The 19208-nt window shown below is 33.3% G+C and overlaps 1 protein-coding gene across 4 annotated transcripts in view; it reads right to left on the bottom strand.

Annotated features, from left to right (window-relative positions):
• The window catches only part of Znhit6 (zinc finger HIT-type containing 6), a 67227-nt gene that overhangs the window by 28795 nt on the left and 19224 nt on the right, over positions 1-19208 (bottom strand). For all 4 annotated transcript variants that reach the window (XM_015504739.2, XM_015504740.2, XM_048814988.1 and 1 more), the window contains 3 exons: positions 9224-9292; positions 7780-7860; positions 4095-4172 (listed from right to left, as the gene is read on the bottom strand). In XM_015504739.2, the coding sequence (XP_015360225.1) occupies positions 4095-4172; positions 7780-7860; positions 9224-9292 (228 nt within the window). The remainder of the gene's footprint in view (positions 1-4094; positions 4173-7779; positions 7861-9223; positions 9293-19208) is intronic.

Genomic DNA, 19208 nt, shown 5'->3' with positions numbered 1-19208 from the left:
CCTGATGACTACTATTTGCAATTATTTAAGAACAGATAAACACATTAAAAGGAAACAATGAGGCATTAGGTTTTATTCTCCTTACTGCTCTTATGAGTAAAAAGTTCCTTAAATTGTCCTATTTTCTTAAAACAAAACAGAGGAATATCTTTATAACGAAAATTACACCCATGAAACATAAAAGAATAAAATTTCATCATCCAATTTGGACAACATTTATACTGTCTTCCTTCTACATTCCTTCTGAGCCATTTATGTTATTCTTATAGACTTGCAGTCTATATGACAAGGAGTTGGCAAATGTTCAGAGTGGTATAGCAGTATTCAAAACGACTAGACAGAGACTGTCACCAGGTTGTCAGGAAAAGACTAGAAGAGTATATATTAGTTTTATAGCTTAGAGAAAATGAAACAACTAACTAAAAAGCTATTTTATTTTTTATAAAGACCCTCAGAAATATTTTCTTAGTAGACTTATGAGACTGAAGCTGTACTATACTCATCAAACGCGCACCATGGTATAAAACACGAGTAACACTTAAATGAACTAAGTAGATAAAATATATTCCATGTTAAGAAAGAAACTGAACTTGAAGGAGAAACACGGAAAATAAAACAAGAGAGAATAGAATTATTTAATGATTTACCAAAAGTCAATTTAAAGAGAAGTAGGCAAATCTTTCAATTTAAAAATGAATTATATGGAAATATCCCCCAAGCTCCTGGATAGGCAGAATTAATAATGTCAAAATGGCCATACTACCAAAAGCATTATACAGATTTAATGCACTTCCTATTGAAACCCCAATGACATTCTTCATAGAAATAGAAAAAGCAATAATGAAATTTATTTGGAAAAATAATAAGAGACCCAGAATAGCCCAAACAATCCTTAGCATGAAGATGAAGCAGGAGGCATCACAATCCCAAACCTAAAATATGCTACAAAGCTATAGTAGCAAAAACTGCATGATATTGGTACCAATATAGACATGTAGACCAATGGTACAGAATAGAAGACACAGAGACAAACCCATACAAATATAGTTATCTCGTACTAGACAAAGATGCCAAAAACATTCAATGGAGAAAAGATAGCCTATTCAACAAACGGTACTGGCAAAACTGGAAATCCATATGTAGCAAAATGAAATTAAACCTCTATCTCTCACCCTGCACAAAAATCAACTCAAAGTGGATCAAAGACTGAGGCACTAGAACAAAGACCCTGTGCCTAACAGAAGAAAAAATAGGCCCAAATCTTCACCATGTCGGCCTAGGATCTGACTTCCTTAACAAGACCCCTAAAGCTTAAGAAGTAAAATCAAGACTCAATAAATGAACTGGGTTCAAATTTAAAAGCTTCTTCTCAGCAAAGGAAACAATCAATAATGTGAGGAGAGAGTCTACAGACTGGGAGAAAATCTTTACCACATGCACCTCCAATAAAGCATTAATCTCTAGAATATATAAAGAACTCAAAAAACTTAACACCCAATAAACAAATAACCCAATCAATAAACGGGCTAAGGAACTGAACAGATGCTTCGCAGAAGAAATACAATCAACCAATATATGAAAAAGTGTTCAACACCTCTAGCAATTAGAGAAATTCAAATCAAAACTAAGTCACTAAGATTTCATCTCATCCCAGTCAGAATGGCAATCATCAAGAATATAGGAAACAATAAATGTTGATGAGGATGTGGTGAAAAAGGCACACTCATACATTGCTGGAGGGATTGCAAATTGGTATAACAACTATGGAAAGCAGTATGGAGATTCCTCAGAAAACCTGAAATGGAAAGACCATATGACCCAGCTATCCTACTCCTTAATTTATACCCAAATGACTTAAAATCAGCATACTACAGTGATGCAGCCACATCAATGTTTACAGCAGCTCAATTCACAATAGTTAAAATATGGCACCAACCTAGGTATCCTTCAGTAGATGAATGTATGAAGAAAATGTGGTATATATATTCAATGGAATATTACTCAGCTTTAAAGAAGAATGAAATTATGGCATTTGCTGGTAAATGGACTGAGTTGGAGAATATCATTCTAAGCAAAATAAGCCAATCCCCAAACACCAAAAACCGAATGTTTTCGCTAATATGCAGATGCTAATTCACAATGTGGCGGGGAGGCACAAGAGAAGACTAGAGTTACCTTAGATTAGGTAGAGGGAAGGGAAGGGAAGGGAGGGGAGGGGAGGAGATAGGAAGGATGGTAGAAAGAGACAGACATTACTACTTTATGTATATAGATAACTGCATGACCAATGTGATTCTACAACATATATTCTCAGAAAAGTGAGAAATTATATCCCATCCATGTATGATATATCAGAGCGCATAAATGCATTCTACTGTCATGTATAACTAATTAAAACAATAAAAAATTAAAAATAAAAAATGAGTTATATGGAATTCCTTTTGTGATTTTACTAAAAACTGAAACAATGTTATCCTTTATACCAGTATTTATTGTTAATTACCTAAGTGCTTGAGTCCCAATTTAAGAACTACTGACTTTGGTTAACATGGACGTTTTAACTCTGGGTAACTATCTTTGCAGAAACTTATTTTCTCTTGTTTGGGATTCGGCATGAAGAAGGAAAGGACCACAAACTACATGTAAATATATTGAATTGAGAGGCATACAGAAAGAACCATATGATAGATAATTTGAATTTTTTATTAGAGAACCATGATGAATGATATAAAGTTGGAGGATCTGAGATACGTTGGTAAGAAAAGTGGTCAGATGTGGTTTTTAAGATCCTTTGTTAGCTGTAAGTCTTTTTTAAAAAATATTTCATTTTATTAATGGTTAAAATTTTCTTAATAGAGCTTCCGTCCTTAAAACATACTTTCCTGAGTCCTTTTGTTATAATTTGAAGTATTTTATTATAATTTAGGACAATTGCTTTTTTTTTTTTTTTTTTGAGACAGGGTCTCACTAAGTTGCCCAAGCTGGCCTTAGCCTTATAAAATCTTCTAATCTTAACATGCAGATCTTTTGTAAGAATACATTTATCAGTAACAATAGTAGAAATAACAGTATTGGTAATAACACTAGTAATAATAAAAACATGCATTTATCATGTGTTTCTTTCATGATAAACTTTGTTATTTCAATTTTAGAGAAAAGGAAACTAAGGCAAGTGTAATTAACTCAAGTTAACATAATTAGAAAAAGGTGAAGCTGGGATCCAAATCCAGTGATGCTTTCATAGCTTGAACTCTTCAACATCTAAACTAAACTAGCAAATCATATCATAGAAGAAACTGACCAGATCTATTAAATTAATCTAGTGCTTTTGTTAATTAAACAATGGGAAACACATGTCTGTAAAGATCAGTGTTTTGCAATTCAATATGCTGACATATAACTGGCATTTAGGTACACTTTGTGAAGAGTCTCAGTCTAATTTATCATCCCATTAATAATGAACAAAACCTGAAGGTATTATTAACTTTCTCAAGTCATAGTTTGCTGGAATGCTGCTTTCTTCACATTTCTGTGCAGTATTCTTCAAACTACAATATATTCAGTGGTTAGTCCAGCATGTTTTCTTATTTCTAAAGTCTTGAAAATTGGAACTCATCAAATGTCATATTATAGAACATTTCTTGAAGTAAGTTAAGATGAAATTTAGAAATCTTTTAGTTGTAACTAATATTTTGAAATATTCTAACTAGGTTTATTTTTCAATCAAATTTACAATTGTAAGTCTAATATTTAAGAATCTTAATTTGAAAGTTATTATTAGGTACTAGAAATTAAACCCAGAGCATTTTATCACTGAGCTACATTCCCAGTTCTATTTATTTATTTATTTAAAAATTTGAGATAGGGTCTCGATAAACTGCTGAAGCTGACTTCTAATTTACAATACTCTGGCCTCAGTCTATCCCAGTGGCTAGGATTACAGGTATGTGCACCAGGTCTAGTTGAAAATTATTTTTATAAGTCTAGGTTGACAGGCAGATAATTTTATAACTAGCTATGTAAGGTAATCAAGGTAATTAATTATATCACAGAATTAAAAAATATTTAAAGAAATGGGGAGGGAGCAACTTTACCTTACTAGGTTTTGCTGCATATATTCAACCTTCATTAAAATTTGGACCTCAGTCTGAGAGTGAATGTAGGCTTTCAACCTGAAATAAAAACATCATATTGAAGAAAGCAAAATTAATTTTTAGTACTTTTCAAGACAGTTTTTATAAAGACTAAGCATTTATGAACAGCTAATAATACTTAAAAATTCATCAATCCAAGCACAGAAAAGAAGTAAAGATGTTTCTTAACCAAGGATCTGAAAAATAATTACTTTTCTTCTCTTTGTTCAATTAAACATCTTAAATTAAAAAATACCTGCTTCAACAAACATGTGTAAAAATAATAACAGCTATTTTACACATACTTTTGCTCAAATGTATCCATTTAGTGACAGGTATTTTGACTTACTGCCAAGTGTATGACTAATGATGACAAGTAGATTATCAATTATAAAGAAAGAAACTCAACTATCAATACTGCTTGAAATGTTACTTGAGTTTGGATCAGTTTGAACAATATTTTTTATCAAAAGTTGAAATATGAGGCTTAAAGCAATCATGAAATTCATATGGAAAAATAAAAGACCCAGAATAGCAAAAGCAATTCTAAGCAGGAAGTGTGAATCTGGAGGTATAGCAATACCAGAATTCAAACTGTACTACAGAGCAATAGTAACAAAAACAGCATGGTACTGGTACCAAAACAGGCAGGTGGACCAATGGTACAGAATAGAGGACACAGAGATCAATCCACAAAATTACAACTTTCTTATATTTGATAAAGGCGCTAAAAGCATGCAATGGAGGAAGGATAGCATCTTCAACAAATGGTGCTGGGAAAACTGGAAATCCATATGCAACAAAATGAAACTGAATCCCTTTCTCTCACCATGCACAAAAGTTAACTCAAAGTGGATCAAGGAGCTTGATATCAAATCAGAGACACGGCGTCTGATAGAAGAAAAAGTTGGCTACGATCTACATACTGTGGGGTCGGGCTCCAAATTCCTCAATAGGACACCCATAGCCCAAGAGTTAATAACTAGAATCAACAAATGGGACTTACTCAAACTAAAAAGTTTTTTCTCAGCAAAAGAAACAATAAGAGAGGTAAATAGGGAGCCTACATCCTGGGAACAAATCTTTACTCCTCACACTTCAGATAGAGCCCTAATATCCAGAATATACAAAGAACTCAAAAAATTAAACAATAAGAAAATAAATAACCCAATCAACAAATGGGCCAAGGACCTGAACAGACACTTCTCAGAGGAGGACATACAATCAATCAACAAGTACATGAAAAAATGCTCACCATCTCTAGCAGTCAGAGAAATGCAAATCAAAACCATCCTAAGATACCATCTCACTCCAGTAAGATTGGCAGCCATTATGAAGTCAAACAACAACAAGTGCTGGCGAGGATGTGGGGAAAAGGGTACACTTGTACATTGCTGGTGGGACTGCAAATTGGTGCAGCCAATTTGGAAAGCAGTATGGAGATTTCTTGGAAAGCTGGGAATGGAGCCACCATTTGACCCAGCTATTCCCCTTCTTGGTCTATTCCCTAAAGACCTAAAAAGAGCATGCTACAGGGACACTGCTACATCGATGTTCATAGCAGCACAATTCACAATAGCAAGACTGTGGAACCAACCTAGATGCCCTTCAATAGACGAATGGATAAAAAAAATGTGGCATTTATACACAATGGAGTATTACTCTGCATTAAAAAATGACAAAATCATGGAATTTGCAGGGAAATGGATGGCATTAGAGCAGATTATGCTAAGTGAAGCTAGCCAATCCTTAAAAAACAAATGCCAAATGTCTTCTTTGATATAAAGAGAGCAACTAAGAACAGAACAGGGAGGAAGAGCATGAGGAAAAGATTAACATTAAACAGAGACGAGTGGGGGGAGAGAAAGGGAGAGAGAAGGGAAAGCATATGGAAATGGTAGGAGACCCTCAATGTTACACAAAATTACATATAAGAGGTTGTGAGGGGAAATGGGGGGGGAAACAAGGGAGAGAATTGAACAACAGCAAATTAGGTAGAGAGGGAAGATGGGGGGGGGGGAAGTAGGGGATAGGAAAGGTAGCAGAATACAACAGTCACTAATATGCCATTATGTAAAAATGTTGAGTGTGTAACCGATGTGATTCTGCAATTTGTATTTGGGGTAAAAATGGGAGTTCATAACCCACTTGAGTCAAATGTATGAAAGATGATATATCATGAGCTTTGTAATGTTTTGAACAACCAATTAAAAAAAAAAAAAAAGAAGAAAGTGGAAGCAGGAAGAGTAACTAAGAGAAAAACCTCAGAAATTTGGAAATGAGAGAGAGGAGTTGAGTCCATGAATATTCCAATGCAAATTAATGTTCTATTTTTTCTTTACAGTTCTTAAATCTAGGCTTTATGCAATATGCTTTGAAAGTATGATAATTATATTGATTTGTAGAATCACTGATTCCTTTTCTAACTCAATGGTATTTGTAAGGCACATTCTGGAAATTCATTAACTATATGTCTTGGTAAAGTTTGCAAAATATTTAAGCTCTTAAAATGGCCTTGGCAAATGTATATAATCTGTGAGTATACTGTGCTTGAAATTATTGTTCAAGTGGGTTTTCAGGAATTTTCATCTACATGCAACCAACTAAGAATCCTAAATGAAGTTATTCCTAGGAAAAAAAAAAAGAAATATGAGGCTTAATTAGAAATGGACCAGATCAGACATTTTAGAATCTACAGTTCAAATTTTGAATACCAAATTACTCTGGCACAATCCAAGCATTCATATTCAAAGCAAGTACCATCTGGTGAAAATAAAGTCAACTGGGTTCCTGCCCAGGAGCACTAATAACTCATACACCAATAATAGTTTCCTTTCTTGAGCACTGCCTACTATATGCTAGGTCCTGTACTAGGAACTCTGAATGTGCTATTTTTTTAAGGTTCATAACAACCCTATCTAGTGTGTATTACCATTCTTATTTCATTGATGGAAAAATTAAAAGCATGGAAGTTAGGTAATTTAGTCTGATCACACAGTTAATAAGGGACAGAGCCAGCTATTTTAATTTGGATATCCATGACTGAATCTTTCCACTATGCTATGTTAACTACTTTTGTCCATACTGTATTTCTGGATAGGAGGCAGAGTGTACCTTACTAAGTTCTATGAAGACTTGGCTGAAGCAGGATTTCCTGTGTTTAATAGTTACTTGGAAAGTCTTAATTTTCAGAGTCTTTGGTTCAACTTGAAAGGCAGCTTAGTTTAAAGGTTAAGAGTACAGATTCAGAATCTGGACTGATGGTTTGAAATCCCCAGCTTTCATGCTTATTAGTTGTCCAAGTTTACTTAACCACTTTAAATTTGCTCAGTATGTTAAAAGGGGCATAATACCTCTAGTCTACCATACAAGGATATTGTGAGAATTCAATGAGTTAGCATGTTTATTATTATCTGCTTTGAAGAGTGTCCAGGACACAGTAAATAATGAGTATTAGCTACTGATGTTACTTATATGGACTGAATCTCAGCAAACACCAAGGAAATAGTAAATTGCAAGGAAAAGTAAATTGCACCAACATATCATGTCCCGATATAGCCATAGCTTTCCATAATAAATATGCAACTAAAATATACTTCAACACTTTTAATTACTTCAAACAGTTAACAGGAGTTTTTAAACATACCTTTGACGAATAACAGGATCAGACTTTTCAGGATCAACGTAAGGTTTTAGAATTTCATTAATAGTTTTATCCTCTGGTACTCTTTTCAATAAAGAAAAGGAAAACAGCTAGATTATTATTTATAATTTGCTGTAAAAGGTGTTAACTTAGAATTACTAAATGTTGTGGGTATTTTGTTATTGTTTAAATAATTGAACAAAAACTTTTACCTTATTCTGGGCAAAATATAATATCCTGTCAAGCAAAAATTACATAGGAAAAAAGCTACAAAAGACTTCTTCGGTATATTTAACAAGGTCTTTAAAAAAACATTTTGAAAAGCTCCTTGTAAATTAATTATAAAAATATGAAGCCTCTTTTAACACACCTGTGCTCAAACAGGGGAAAAAAAAGAGAAGTCAATATGTAATATATTTGAAACTTTTAGAAATAAAAAATAAATTCAAGAATGGTTTCAGAATATGCTAATTTTAGTGCATGTTCAAGTTATCATTCTAAATCATAAGGCCAGGTTAAAAAGTTTATAATAATTTTCCTGGAATTAAAGTATTTTAAGTTTTCCAACTTTCCTATTGCACACTATTTTAAACTTACATGTAAAGCTTTATAAACAAAATTAAGATATTTTTGACACAATAACCCTTCCTCAACCACTTCCACATATCCATTTATACTACTGGCTACATATTCCTATCTATAAAATAAGTCCTTTCTCTTTGGCATGCAGCTTCAAATAGCAAAGTTCTTCACTAAAACCCAATTACAAAGAAAGGACATTGTGTATAATGTGGACATATGCTAAATATACTACTTAAACAGCAACTTTAAAACTCTCCTAAACCAAGGAATCGAATAGCACAATCATTAAAATTTTGAATAACACTTTAAATACATTCCTAATCTGAAAAAGCAGGACAACAAACTTCATGCAAATTAATCCCAATTATGACTACAGACACATGTCTAAAATAATGTATTTTTTGAAGAATATACTATAATGTGAATAGTAATAAACTCTGCATACTACAATTTTGGGTCACTTTTCATTTCCTATACAACCACTTAGTCTAAGAACAACATTTTCAGCCTTGCATTCTTCTGATTTTTATGTTAAATCATTTCTCTTAGAGTTCTTCCACCTATGTTGGTATTCCTGAAAAATACGCTATTCAGTTTGGGGGAGGTTTTTTGTTTTCTTCTCATAGTCTATGCATTCTTCCTTAACTTGACTTGCACTTCTCACTCAACATATTTTCTGAGATTCACTCATGTTGATGTGCACAGCCAGAGCTCATTTATTTGCAGTGCTGTTTAGTATTTCATTGTACGACATACCACAAGTTATTCATTCTGCCAGACATATGCTTAGTTAACAGTTTATTGTAATTACAGAGCCTTAAAATAAAAACAAATTGGTTCTTAATAGAAAGTGGTTATACTATACCGTTTTTCTATGTATTCAGCTTGACTTTGAGGAAACTGGAGCTTTACATGCCAACAAAACTTTTGTTTTCTAGGAGAGAAGATGACCATGTGAGGATCAAGGTAGATAATTAAAGTTTAAACACAAATGAAGAATTTTGAATACTGAGGCCAATTCTAAAGTTATTCTTAGAATTTAAACTCTCTTTCCTATTAGGAGATACTTGCACTTTTCTAGGATTTTAGAAGCTATGTATTTTAAAATAATATACTTGGAAGCATTATTAAGAGGAAAAAAAGTGAAGCATTTCTGAATTCCAAGGACTTCACATTCCTGAACTAGAAGGCCTTTCTCATATTCCTGAATCAGAAGGCCTTTCTCATATTCAGAGGCTTTTGAGATCCATGTGCTACTACTTGAAGTTTACAAATAAATTTCCTCATGACTAAATACAATGAGCTGATGTCTTTGCCTGACTAGTCTGGAAATTAGGTGAATGAAGTATTGTCCAGTTGAGTCCAGCTGGCTGCAGATATATTTCTCAGGCATGAGTACGTGCATTCAATAGCAAAACAGTAGACAACAAGCTGGTTGCTAAGCAAAATGCACTCAGAGCTAGAGTTTCTATGCTTTTAGGTGAAAACTTTAGTTTGATACAAGGTCAACAGTAAAAATACTTGATTTTAGAAAAATGACTATATGTCCTATTTAACAAATTTAAATTTAGTGATACTATACCAGTCCCTTTTAAAAGAAATCTAATGCTCAAACACTGAATCCACTATAGAAATTTATATCTTCATATAGTGTAAAGATATCTTTTACACAGTGTTTTCCTGCCTTAGAAGAACAACTTATTGGCAAGTGAATAGCTGGCAACATCTCCTCCAAGCCACAATCAGTGGCTTTTTGATATCTACCTCTTAGAAGCAAAGCCCCCAAACCTAAAATAATTTTCTTTTAATGCAAGCTAGGTGTCACCTTCCACCAAGTATCTGTATGACCTAATCAATTTTTGTCAGATAATAATACCATAAACCCAAGCAATATTCCCTCCATTACAGCAAGTTATCACAGATCTGAATATAGTTTTGTTTCATAATGAGTCTGTTTCTGGCATAAGTCAGAGAAAAATATCTTTGATTATATTTATACTAAAAGTGCACTTATACAAGAAACAATCATGTTAGGGATTTTTTTTTTTTTTTTAATAGAACAATGTCAAAAACCACACTTTCACTAATCCAAAGGTCAGATGTCTAAAATCTCACAAGGAAAACAACTTAAAAAAAATTCTGAATGCAGAGGCAAAATTCTGAATGCAGATGCAACCATTACTAGATTGAAATAATTCTTCCAAAACAAAACACTTGACAATGTTCCGTATCTGTAAAACAGGCATACAGCCTAATATTAGTATTAAGAGGTATATGTAATATTATTTTCTTTCTTTATAAAAACATAAGCTGATTTTGTTACTCTTAATAAATAATATGGTTTCTTTCTAAATACACTTATTTTTCCATGTTAACTCATACGGGGGAAAAAAGGAGCACCGACTTGTCATCTTGTAGAATTGCAAATCATACTCTATCACCCCAATAATTGCTTGAATAACAGCAAGAACCATTCACCTTTCTGATACTTTCAGAAAGAGAAAAGGCCTTTGGAAATAATTTTATTTGCTGTAGTTTACTAGTTGTGGTAATAATGAAGTCATTCACTGCTATTTTATTATATACATATTGTTAATTTATGACAACTACAAAAATCTTTATATATTGGCCTCAGTTCATAGATGTACAAAATTTCAAAAGAAAAGTACGTTTACATTTAAAATGTGATATTGTAATATTTCAAGAACAAAGAAAAACAGAATATAAAGAACACTCACCATACCCATTTTTTTTCTCCAAAGACATAAAATGCATTTTTTTCTTCTAAGACTGCTATCTTTTTTTAGTATACCTCAATCCAAAGTGGGCAAAAGTAAGTTGAAGGGTGTTATATAAAGAATTGCCAAAATTGATAAGTTAATTTTCAATTCTTTAGTGTTCCTGAAATTCATTTAAGTCCTGACACAGTCAACCAAATCTCTTCCTAAGATTTAAAGAGTTAAGTTTGTTACCCATTTTTCATAATTATATATATGTCCTATTTAAAAAATACATATACCAAAATCCCAGTAATGTTACTTGGATTATTTTTTAAAGATGGCTCCCAGACATTGTAAACATCCTCATGGAATTAAAAACCACTCGGACAGAGGTTTAAAAACCACTGGGATAGAGGTTTGAACATTTATTATTACTTCTAATGCATTACTATTACTCCTAACAATACTGTTCCCTAAATTCAATAAAATGTCTCCAATCACAATAATTTCACTGTGCCCTCTGCATATTAATTTTCCTAAGAATGGAAATACTGTGTCTGAATATTCTAGAAAACTTAGGTAGTCCAAGGCATATGTTTAGAGTTTAACAACGGGCTGGTTAAAGTAATAGTGGCAATTATTAAACCTAATGTTCCCTTTGGACAACTGATAAGTTACAGAATACTGACATTTTCTTTGAGCCCCACGAAACCAAAGTAACTATTCATGCAGAGCAAAGCTTTTTCTGCTTTTCCCCCAAATATCAATACAAGTGCATACATATATGGCCTGCTAATAAGAGCAGCATTACCCTATGGGGTAATATATTTATATGTTATCCAAATGTCACAGTGGGGACAGTTAGGGGGAAATATCTAAAAAGCCTCCTTAGAAAGCAATCATGCAGAAAAAATTGAGAAAGAGATGACAAGTATAATAAATGAAGAAAATAAATATTATTTTACACTTATTTTCAGTGAGTTATACAGGGTACCTATTTATATTAATTCTTACTTGTTAGAAACTGTTAAGATGATTCTTTTGCTTATTAGAAACTCTTAAGGTTCATTCTTTCCCACAGGTTCAAGAAATCAGTATGTATATGAAAAGATATTTGTTGTGTAGGGGTTTTAGGCCCATATACTCAATTATCCTTCTGACTTCATGACTCAAAATTGTCATTCTGAATATCTGAAACACTATAGAATCCCACAGAACAAGATGCAAATCAAGTCATCAGATCCTTTTAAAGGTACTGCAATCATGTTTTAACTCATTAAAAAAGATATTATTATTTTACCTATCAGATTTGCACTAAGAAAGTGTAGCAAAATGAACACTTTCCATTGCTGAAAGAAGTATAAGCTAATACACACTTTTGGTAATTTGATTTCATAAAAGACAGAGGAAAATTCAGAAATTACAAAATATATTTTTTTGCCTCAACAGTTTTTCTTTCCTCCAGAAATTTACTGCAAGGAAATTATTGGGCAAGTAATACGATATGTACAAAATGTACACTGTGCTACATTTTATAACAGGAAAAAATTAGAAACAACCTAAATGTACACCATCAGAAAGTTAGTTAAATAAATTCATCATGTAGGTCTACATAATGAATGTTAAGCAGCCATAAAAGTGGAAGAACTATATGCACTGACATTAAAATATGTGCATGTTTATTGACGATATTTATATTTAAAATACAGATTTATATATCATGGATTTAAAAGTATGAAAGTATACCCCAAACTTTTAACTACACTAATTCTAGACATTATAAAAGGACTTAATTCTTCAAATGTGTGTATAAAAAACAATCTTTCACATGATTTGCTATTTTTTAATAATCAGCAAAGTCAAAGATGTTTTCATGAGAAAGTGTCAGATAATAGTGATAGAAAGAACAGGAATAATTTAAATCTTTTTCTCTAAACTTAAATGTATTTCCTTATTAGAATTATTCATTTAAGATGTCTCCTTTTTAATCTTAGAAATTACTACCCAATAATAAGTGAGGTTTTAAATCTAATTATTTTAACAGCCTAAAAAACATATTTCTAGGAAACATGCCACAATTAAGAGTTACATATGGAAGCTAAATTTTAAGAACTAAGATTTCTAATACCAAGTTTAAAGAAGCTTGAATATTCCTGACACACACATATACATACATATATATAAATAAAAACACATCTAATTCCCATTGCACTCCACCAATCAACCAACATTTATTCAAAGAACATTTCTGAGCTCACCAGGGATCAAGAACACAGAGACAAAGAAGGGGACAGGTCCAAGGCAGACATTTTTTTAGGGTAACAAGTCAACCAACAATCTTGGGTACTGCATTTTCCCTTCCATTGCACAATTTATATGAAAGCATCCTGTTCTTTCTTGACACTGTACACTGCAAGAATGCTTACAATACTATAATGCCTGGAAGTAGCACAGAGGAGAGGTTAAGTGGACCTAGTGTTTGAATCCCATTCTAACAATTTATTACTTAATATGATCTTGAGCAAGAGACTTAATCTCTGACTCAGTCTTCTCACAACATGGGCAAAACAAGACTGTATCACAAGAATGAATAAGTAAATATGTCTAGAGTTTACAATACAGCACTCAAAATGTTGTTTTTATTATCATTGTAATTTTACATTCAATTCCATGTCCTGAATTATGAAGCTTAGAACAGAAATATTACAGTTTCTGTAACTTATTTTGCCACGAGTCCATAAGCAAATTGTACTTACCATGAATTCCAGTTTAGTTGCTGGAGAAGAAACTAGACATGTGCATTAATTCCATATTATAAAGAGCTCTCAATGCTCTGTAAGTAATATGGATTTTATCTTATAGTTAATGCAACATAAAGGTTTTAAAGAAGAGTGAAATGAAGGATTTAGAGGGAAATCCATCATCCTATTACTTAATTCTAAGAAAAGTGTTTCGTGGTATATTTGGGACATCAACTTTTCAGTCCTTGTTTGTACTTATGACTTTTGAGAATCACATTGATATATCATGTCAGTTCAAATATGCCTGTTCAAGATTTTTACTTCTAATTTTTAAATACAAGTAACTCGTTGAAAATTTGGTCCCCAATATAGCAGTGTTGATAAGTTGGTTGTTTGGGAGGGTAGTGAGTAGTAAGGGCTCTGCCCTCATGAATGCATTAACCCATGAATGGATTAATGGATTGTTGTGGAAGTGACTTTGTTGTAAAAGGGAGCTATCTCTTGACTAGCTTGCTTTGTGTCACCATGTGCTATCCTCCACTATGTTATATTGTAGCTGGGAGCTCTCACCAGATGCCAGCACAAGGCTCTTCCCAGCCTTCAGAATCATGAAAATGGACCTTTATTCTTTGTGAATTACATGTTCTCAGGTATTTTGTTACAGCAAGAAAATAGACTAAGACACTCCATGAGCTAAGCAAAAGCCAGACTTTCCACGTCTGATTTTCATAATACTATATCGCTAACTAAATTATAAAAACTACAGGTTATAAAAACTACCACACTAACAAGTAGTAATAGTAATAACAATAGTTTATTAAGTACCTTTTGTATGTCAGGCATGGTTCTAAATTTATATCTTTAATCCATTTAATCCTTGTAACACTAGAAGGTAAATGTTATTATTTCATTATATAAAAGAAAACACAAGATAGAAAGAGGACAGCCATTACTTTAAGATCATTATTCAGTTGGAAAGTGATGCAGTTGGTATTTGAACCCAGAGTATTGTAACTTTAGAGTACACTATTTTGAACTTTCTAGAAATGAAAACTCAATAATAAACCATGTATCTTCTGTACTACTTATTTAAATACATCATGATTATTTCCTATTTCAAATATTTGCCTCCATATTTTAAACTCATTTAGAAATAGATAGTGGACATTTTGTTTGCAATGCAACTATCCTTAACTCCACTATCATCCTTTCTAATCTATAACTATACTTTGAGGAATGGACCCATTTCTATCCTCTGTGTATTCCTATTGGCTTAACAACATCAGTATATTTTCCTGGGCACAATGGCTCAGGATTGGGCATGTGACCTACACAGTTTAATCGTGCTGAGTTTCTGGTTTCCTATATAATACTGCTTTGAGAAAAGCATTCATTATGGATATTTACTGTAAACCAAATTGTTACTAGTAGCACTCTACAGCCATGAGGATTAAGGAGACACCACAGAAGATTTAATGAAGAATCAGAAATAAAATGGTCCATGATGATATCATCAAGTCATTGTATCTATTAACCCTAAAGTCTACCCTCCCTCTGGACATTCAGTTATAAGAACCAAACTGCCCTTTTTAAAAAATACGTAATAGCTCAAACCAGTCTGAACTGGGCATTCTATTTCATGCAGCATAAAGCATCTTAACTGATAGAAGGGACCCAAGTTTTCTTCTTTTTAGGTTTTGTTTTTCACTTACAATCAATAGCAAAAGAAGAAACTAAAATTATCAACTATTACATTTGGAAGCAACAAAATAATACTTGATGGAATTTTTTTTAAAAAAACATTTTGTTCCAGTGTCAACTATAAAAATCTTATTTTAATTTAAAGCTTAGAGAAAATCTACCAAATTTGGGAGTATTCCAAGGAAAAACAATGTATGAAACATCTACATAATCCTTCACTTGTAGGCATTTAGCCTTTCAAAACATATTCTGAGATAAAGATTTGAAATCTCAAAAATAACTGCAACTATTCCTCATAAAATAATTTATGTTAATAGAATTAATACCATGATAAATGTTTTTGGATGAATACAAAGGATCTGTTTAGTTACTTAGTAATGGATTAAAATATCTAAAATTTGGGAGAATGAAAACCACAGTTTTATGTCTCACATCATTATGAAAATACTTTGAAAAGTTCCAGTAACATATTTTTGCCCTTTTAAAAATTAGTACCACTACTACATGATAAAAGGAAACAGGTTAACTAGGTGGTATTGGCTTTAGTAGACAGTACACTAAGAAAATGAATGTAGCAGGTGAAGACTGAAATGAAAAAGAATACTTCACACAATCGATGCGAACTTAAGCACTTAAAGTGGTTCTTTACTTGCAGTGGGTGAAGTAGGGACATTTGGAAATGGGGAGGCAGTTTTAAGTGTTCCAAGAGTGGGGAACACAGAATTTTACTGGGCAAGGGCCAGGAATGCTAGCTTTCCTGTAATGCATAAAAAAGCACAACAATGACAACAAAATGTCCACTTCAAAATGCCTATGGAATCCCTAAAAAAAAGTAAGAGCATGTAGGAGGCAGAGCAGATAAACGCATACCAAAAATAAATACCTGTCCTAAATACTGGCATGTGTTTCATATTAACTGTGAATAAAATAGGTACTATAGGAACTTAGGTAAAGGAAACATAATGGGGAAGACAAGCTATCAGGTGTACTTTCACAGATGTCTAGGATATGTGCAAGAGGAAAACATCCCAGGATTTACAAGAAGGAACAGTATGTGTACATTCAATTGACTATCTAGCGGAAATCAGGTAGGAACAGATTATAAAGATCCATACTTGGATATGGGTCACTGGCAGGAACAGGAAGATTTCTGCTCCAAGAAAGATACAAACTAACCTTCCTGGCATGGTTCAATGGGCTTTTCTCCAGCTTCATTCCCAATCACTCATCAATTCCCGCCCTATATTCTAGACACATCAAACTGCTTATGATTGTCCTAAATTCTTTGCTTTTGCATCTGATTTTATCACCACCAGATCACTTTCATCTCTGGATAAAAATCTAGACATAGAAACTGTTCCGTGTCCTTCCAAAATATGTTCAAGTCCTCTTTTCTGGGAAGTCTTTTTTGTCACCTGCTTGAAATGAATGATCTTCCTTTGTCAAGGATGGAGCAGACAGTCTTCTCTGTGCTACTATTGTATCATTAAATACACAACACTGTAAGAGTCTGCCAACTTGTCTTTCCATTGACTGAACTGAATAAGGCCAGTAGTCAATGATTTTTCAGGTAAAGGTAAACAGCAAGATCATCTGGTGCTTTTTAAAAATACAATACCCTAAGGCCAATGAATTAGTAATTCTGTTGGTTTCTGCATTGTGAAACCGCATCACAATCAATTCTGATATGAACTCTAAATTGAAAACGACTGCACACACAAAACTAGCACTACAGTCTCTTCTTACAACTAAGGCAACAGACACAGAAAGGAAAATAACTTGCCGAGAAAATTCTAAAATTAAATTTTGTTATGCTTACCACAAAATAAACATTCTAGAAGTATGACCTATATTATAATTTCTCTTTTAACAAGCAAATACCCAAGAAAACTCACATTATTTTGCTTAATGAGAAATACTTGTAATGGATATTTCCAACTGCCTGAAAGGTAGCAATTTCAAATGTGGGGGGGATAAGAAGAGGGTATTCACTTCTGACCATGGAAGGGGTTCAGAGAGTTTCAGGGGCTGCAAAGGCAGGGATGAGATGACAAATTTGACCTACTGGCACCTCTGCCTATGACCAATGGTAGTATCTATTAGCTAATGATTACTGTGGGCACAGAAGCACTAATATTCTATTCGGTGACCATTATAGCAAAAGCATGTTTTAGAAAGATGTATCTAAGAGCACTATATGACTGAAGTGAGGAAACATCAAAGGTAGGAAGAGCACTTAGAGGTCCTAATAGTCAAGACTGAGACCAAAAGGGCCTGCAAAGAAGAATGAAGCTGATATATGCTGTAGGTCAAGGAAACATAAAAACATAAAGGAACACATTCCAGAGGTATATAATGAAGGATCAGATTTGGTGACTGGGAAAAACACTTCTCTAATTCAATCAGTTTGGGGACTCCATGATAATCAAAGTGTTTGGTTTTCCATTTCCACAAATATTAGGTAACTGCTGCTGTGGGAAAGTACATGTTCTGTGACACTATGTCACGGGAACTTCCATACCACTGTTTGCATGACTGTAGTAAGTAAAGGCCTGACCTAATAACTTTAGGTTTCTATTCTTTCACACTGTTTTTCTAAGTCTCTTGTTTGTGCTTTGAAGTTCTTCCACCAAACTCTACCAAAGCTGCTACAGCAAAGAAACCACAGAGCTTAACATTTCAGGCAGTCAGTAAGTTTGTAATGAGCACCTATTGTATAATCCTCCAAATCTCAATGCAAAATCCACTTGTCCCTCCATGATCACAACTGCTAACTCCTTCATTATATTTTCCTTTGCTCTTTTCTAAAGTTGGTTTGCAGCAAGGTATAAACCTATACTACTTATATTTATAAAGATACCATGTGGGGAGAAAAAAAAAATCCTGTGCTTTAAGAAGTACATCTCCACACAACTGATTAAAGAAAAAAGTGCTACTGATATTAATAACGGGATGAGTGAGTATATCTTTGCAATATAATTAGAATGCTATAATTTTATCCAAAGAATAAAAAGTAATTTTTTGAATTTATAAGAAGATTTTTTTATTTCTTTACAAGAGGGACACCTAGTGGCTAGCTTCTAAAACAGGACTGGAACTCTTAAATATTAATTCAGACTGTTGTTTAATAATGGGCATACCTCTACTAATTCTCTAAGTACAAGAGAGATGCACAGAGAGTGTGCTAAAGAATCCTGGGTCAAAAAAAGTTGAGAACTGAAGAGTTTTAAGCTAACAGAAGGACTAGGTTGCTTAGAACTAGGAGTTAAGATCACGTAGAGATAAACTGGGGGTAGGGGAAAAACAGGTCAAACATTGGGGTCCTATTTGGGGAAGAGGTGGTTAGTATACACAAAAGAGTCCAAGTCTGAAGCTAAGCTGCAGATACAGGTTGGGCATTACTAATGTAAAATCTAAAATGCTCCTGAATAAATAAATAAATATATATATGTTTTTGGGGTATCAGAGATTGAACCGAGAGGCACTCAATCACTGGGCCACAACCCCAGCCCCCGCTTTTAATTTTAAGACAGGGTCTAGCTAAGTTGCTCAGGGCCTTGCTAAGTTGCTGAGACTGGTTTTGAACTTTGGATCCTCCTGCCTCAGCTTCCTGAGCCACTGGGATTACAGGAGTGTGCCACCATGCCCAGCCTCAAATTTTTGAGCGTCATTTTAGTGCATTTCAGAT

Source organism: Marmota marmota, unplaced genomic scaffold (assembly GCF_001458135.2).
Source record: "Marmota marmota marmota unplaced genomic scaffold, marMar, whole genome shotgun sequence".
NCBI lineage: Eukaryota > Metazoa > Chordata > Mammalia > Rodentia > Sciuridae > Marmota > Marmota marmota.
This window is presented reverse-complemented; position numbering and strand designations above follow the sequence as displayed.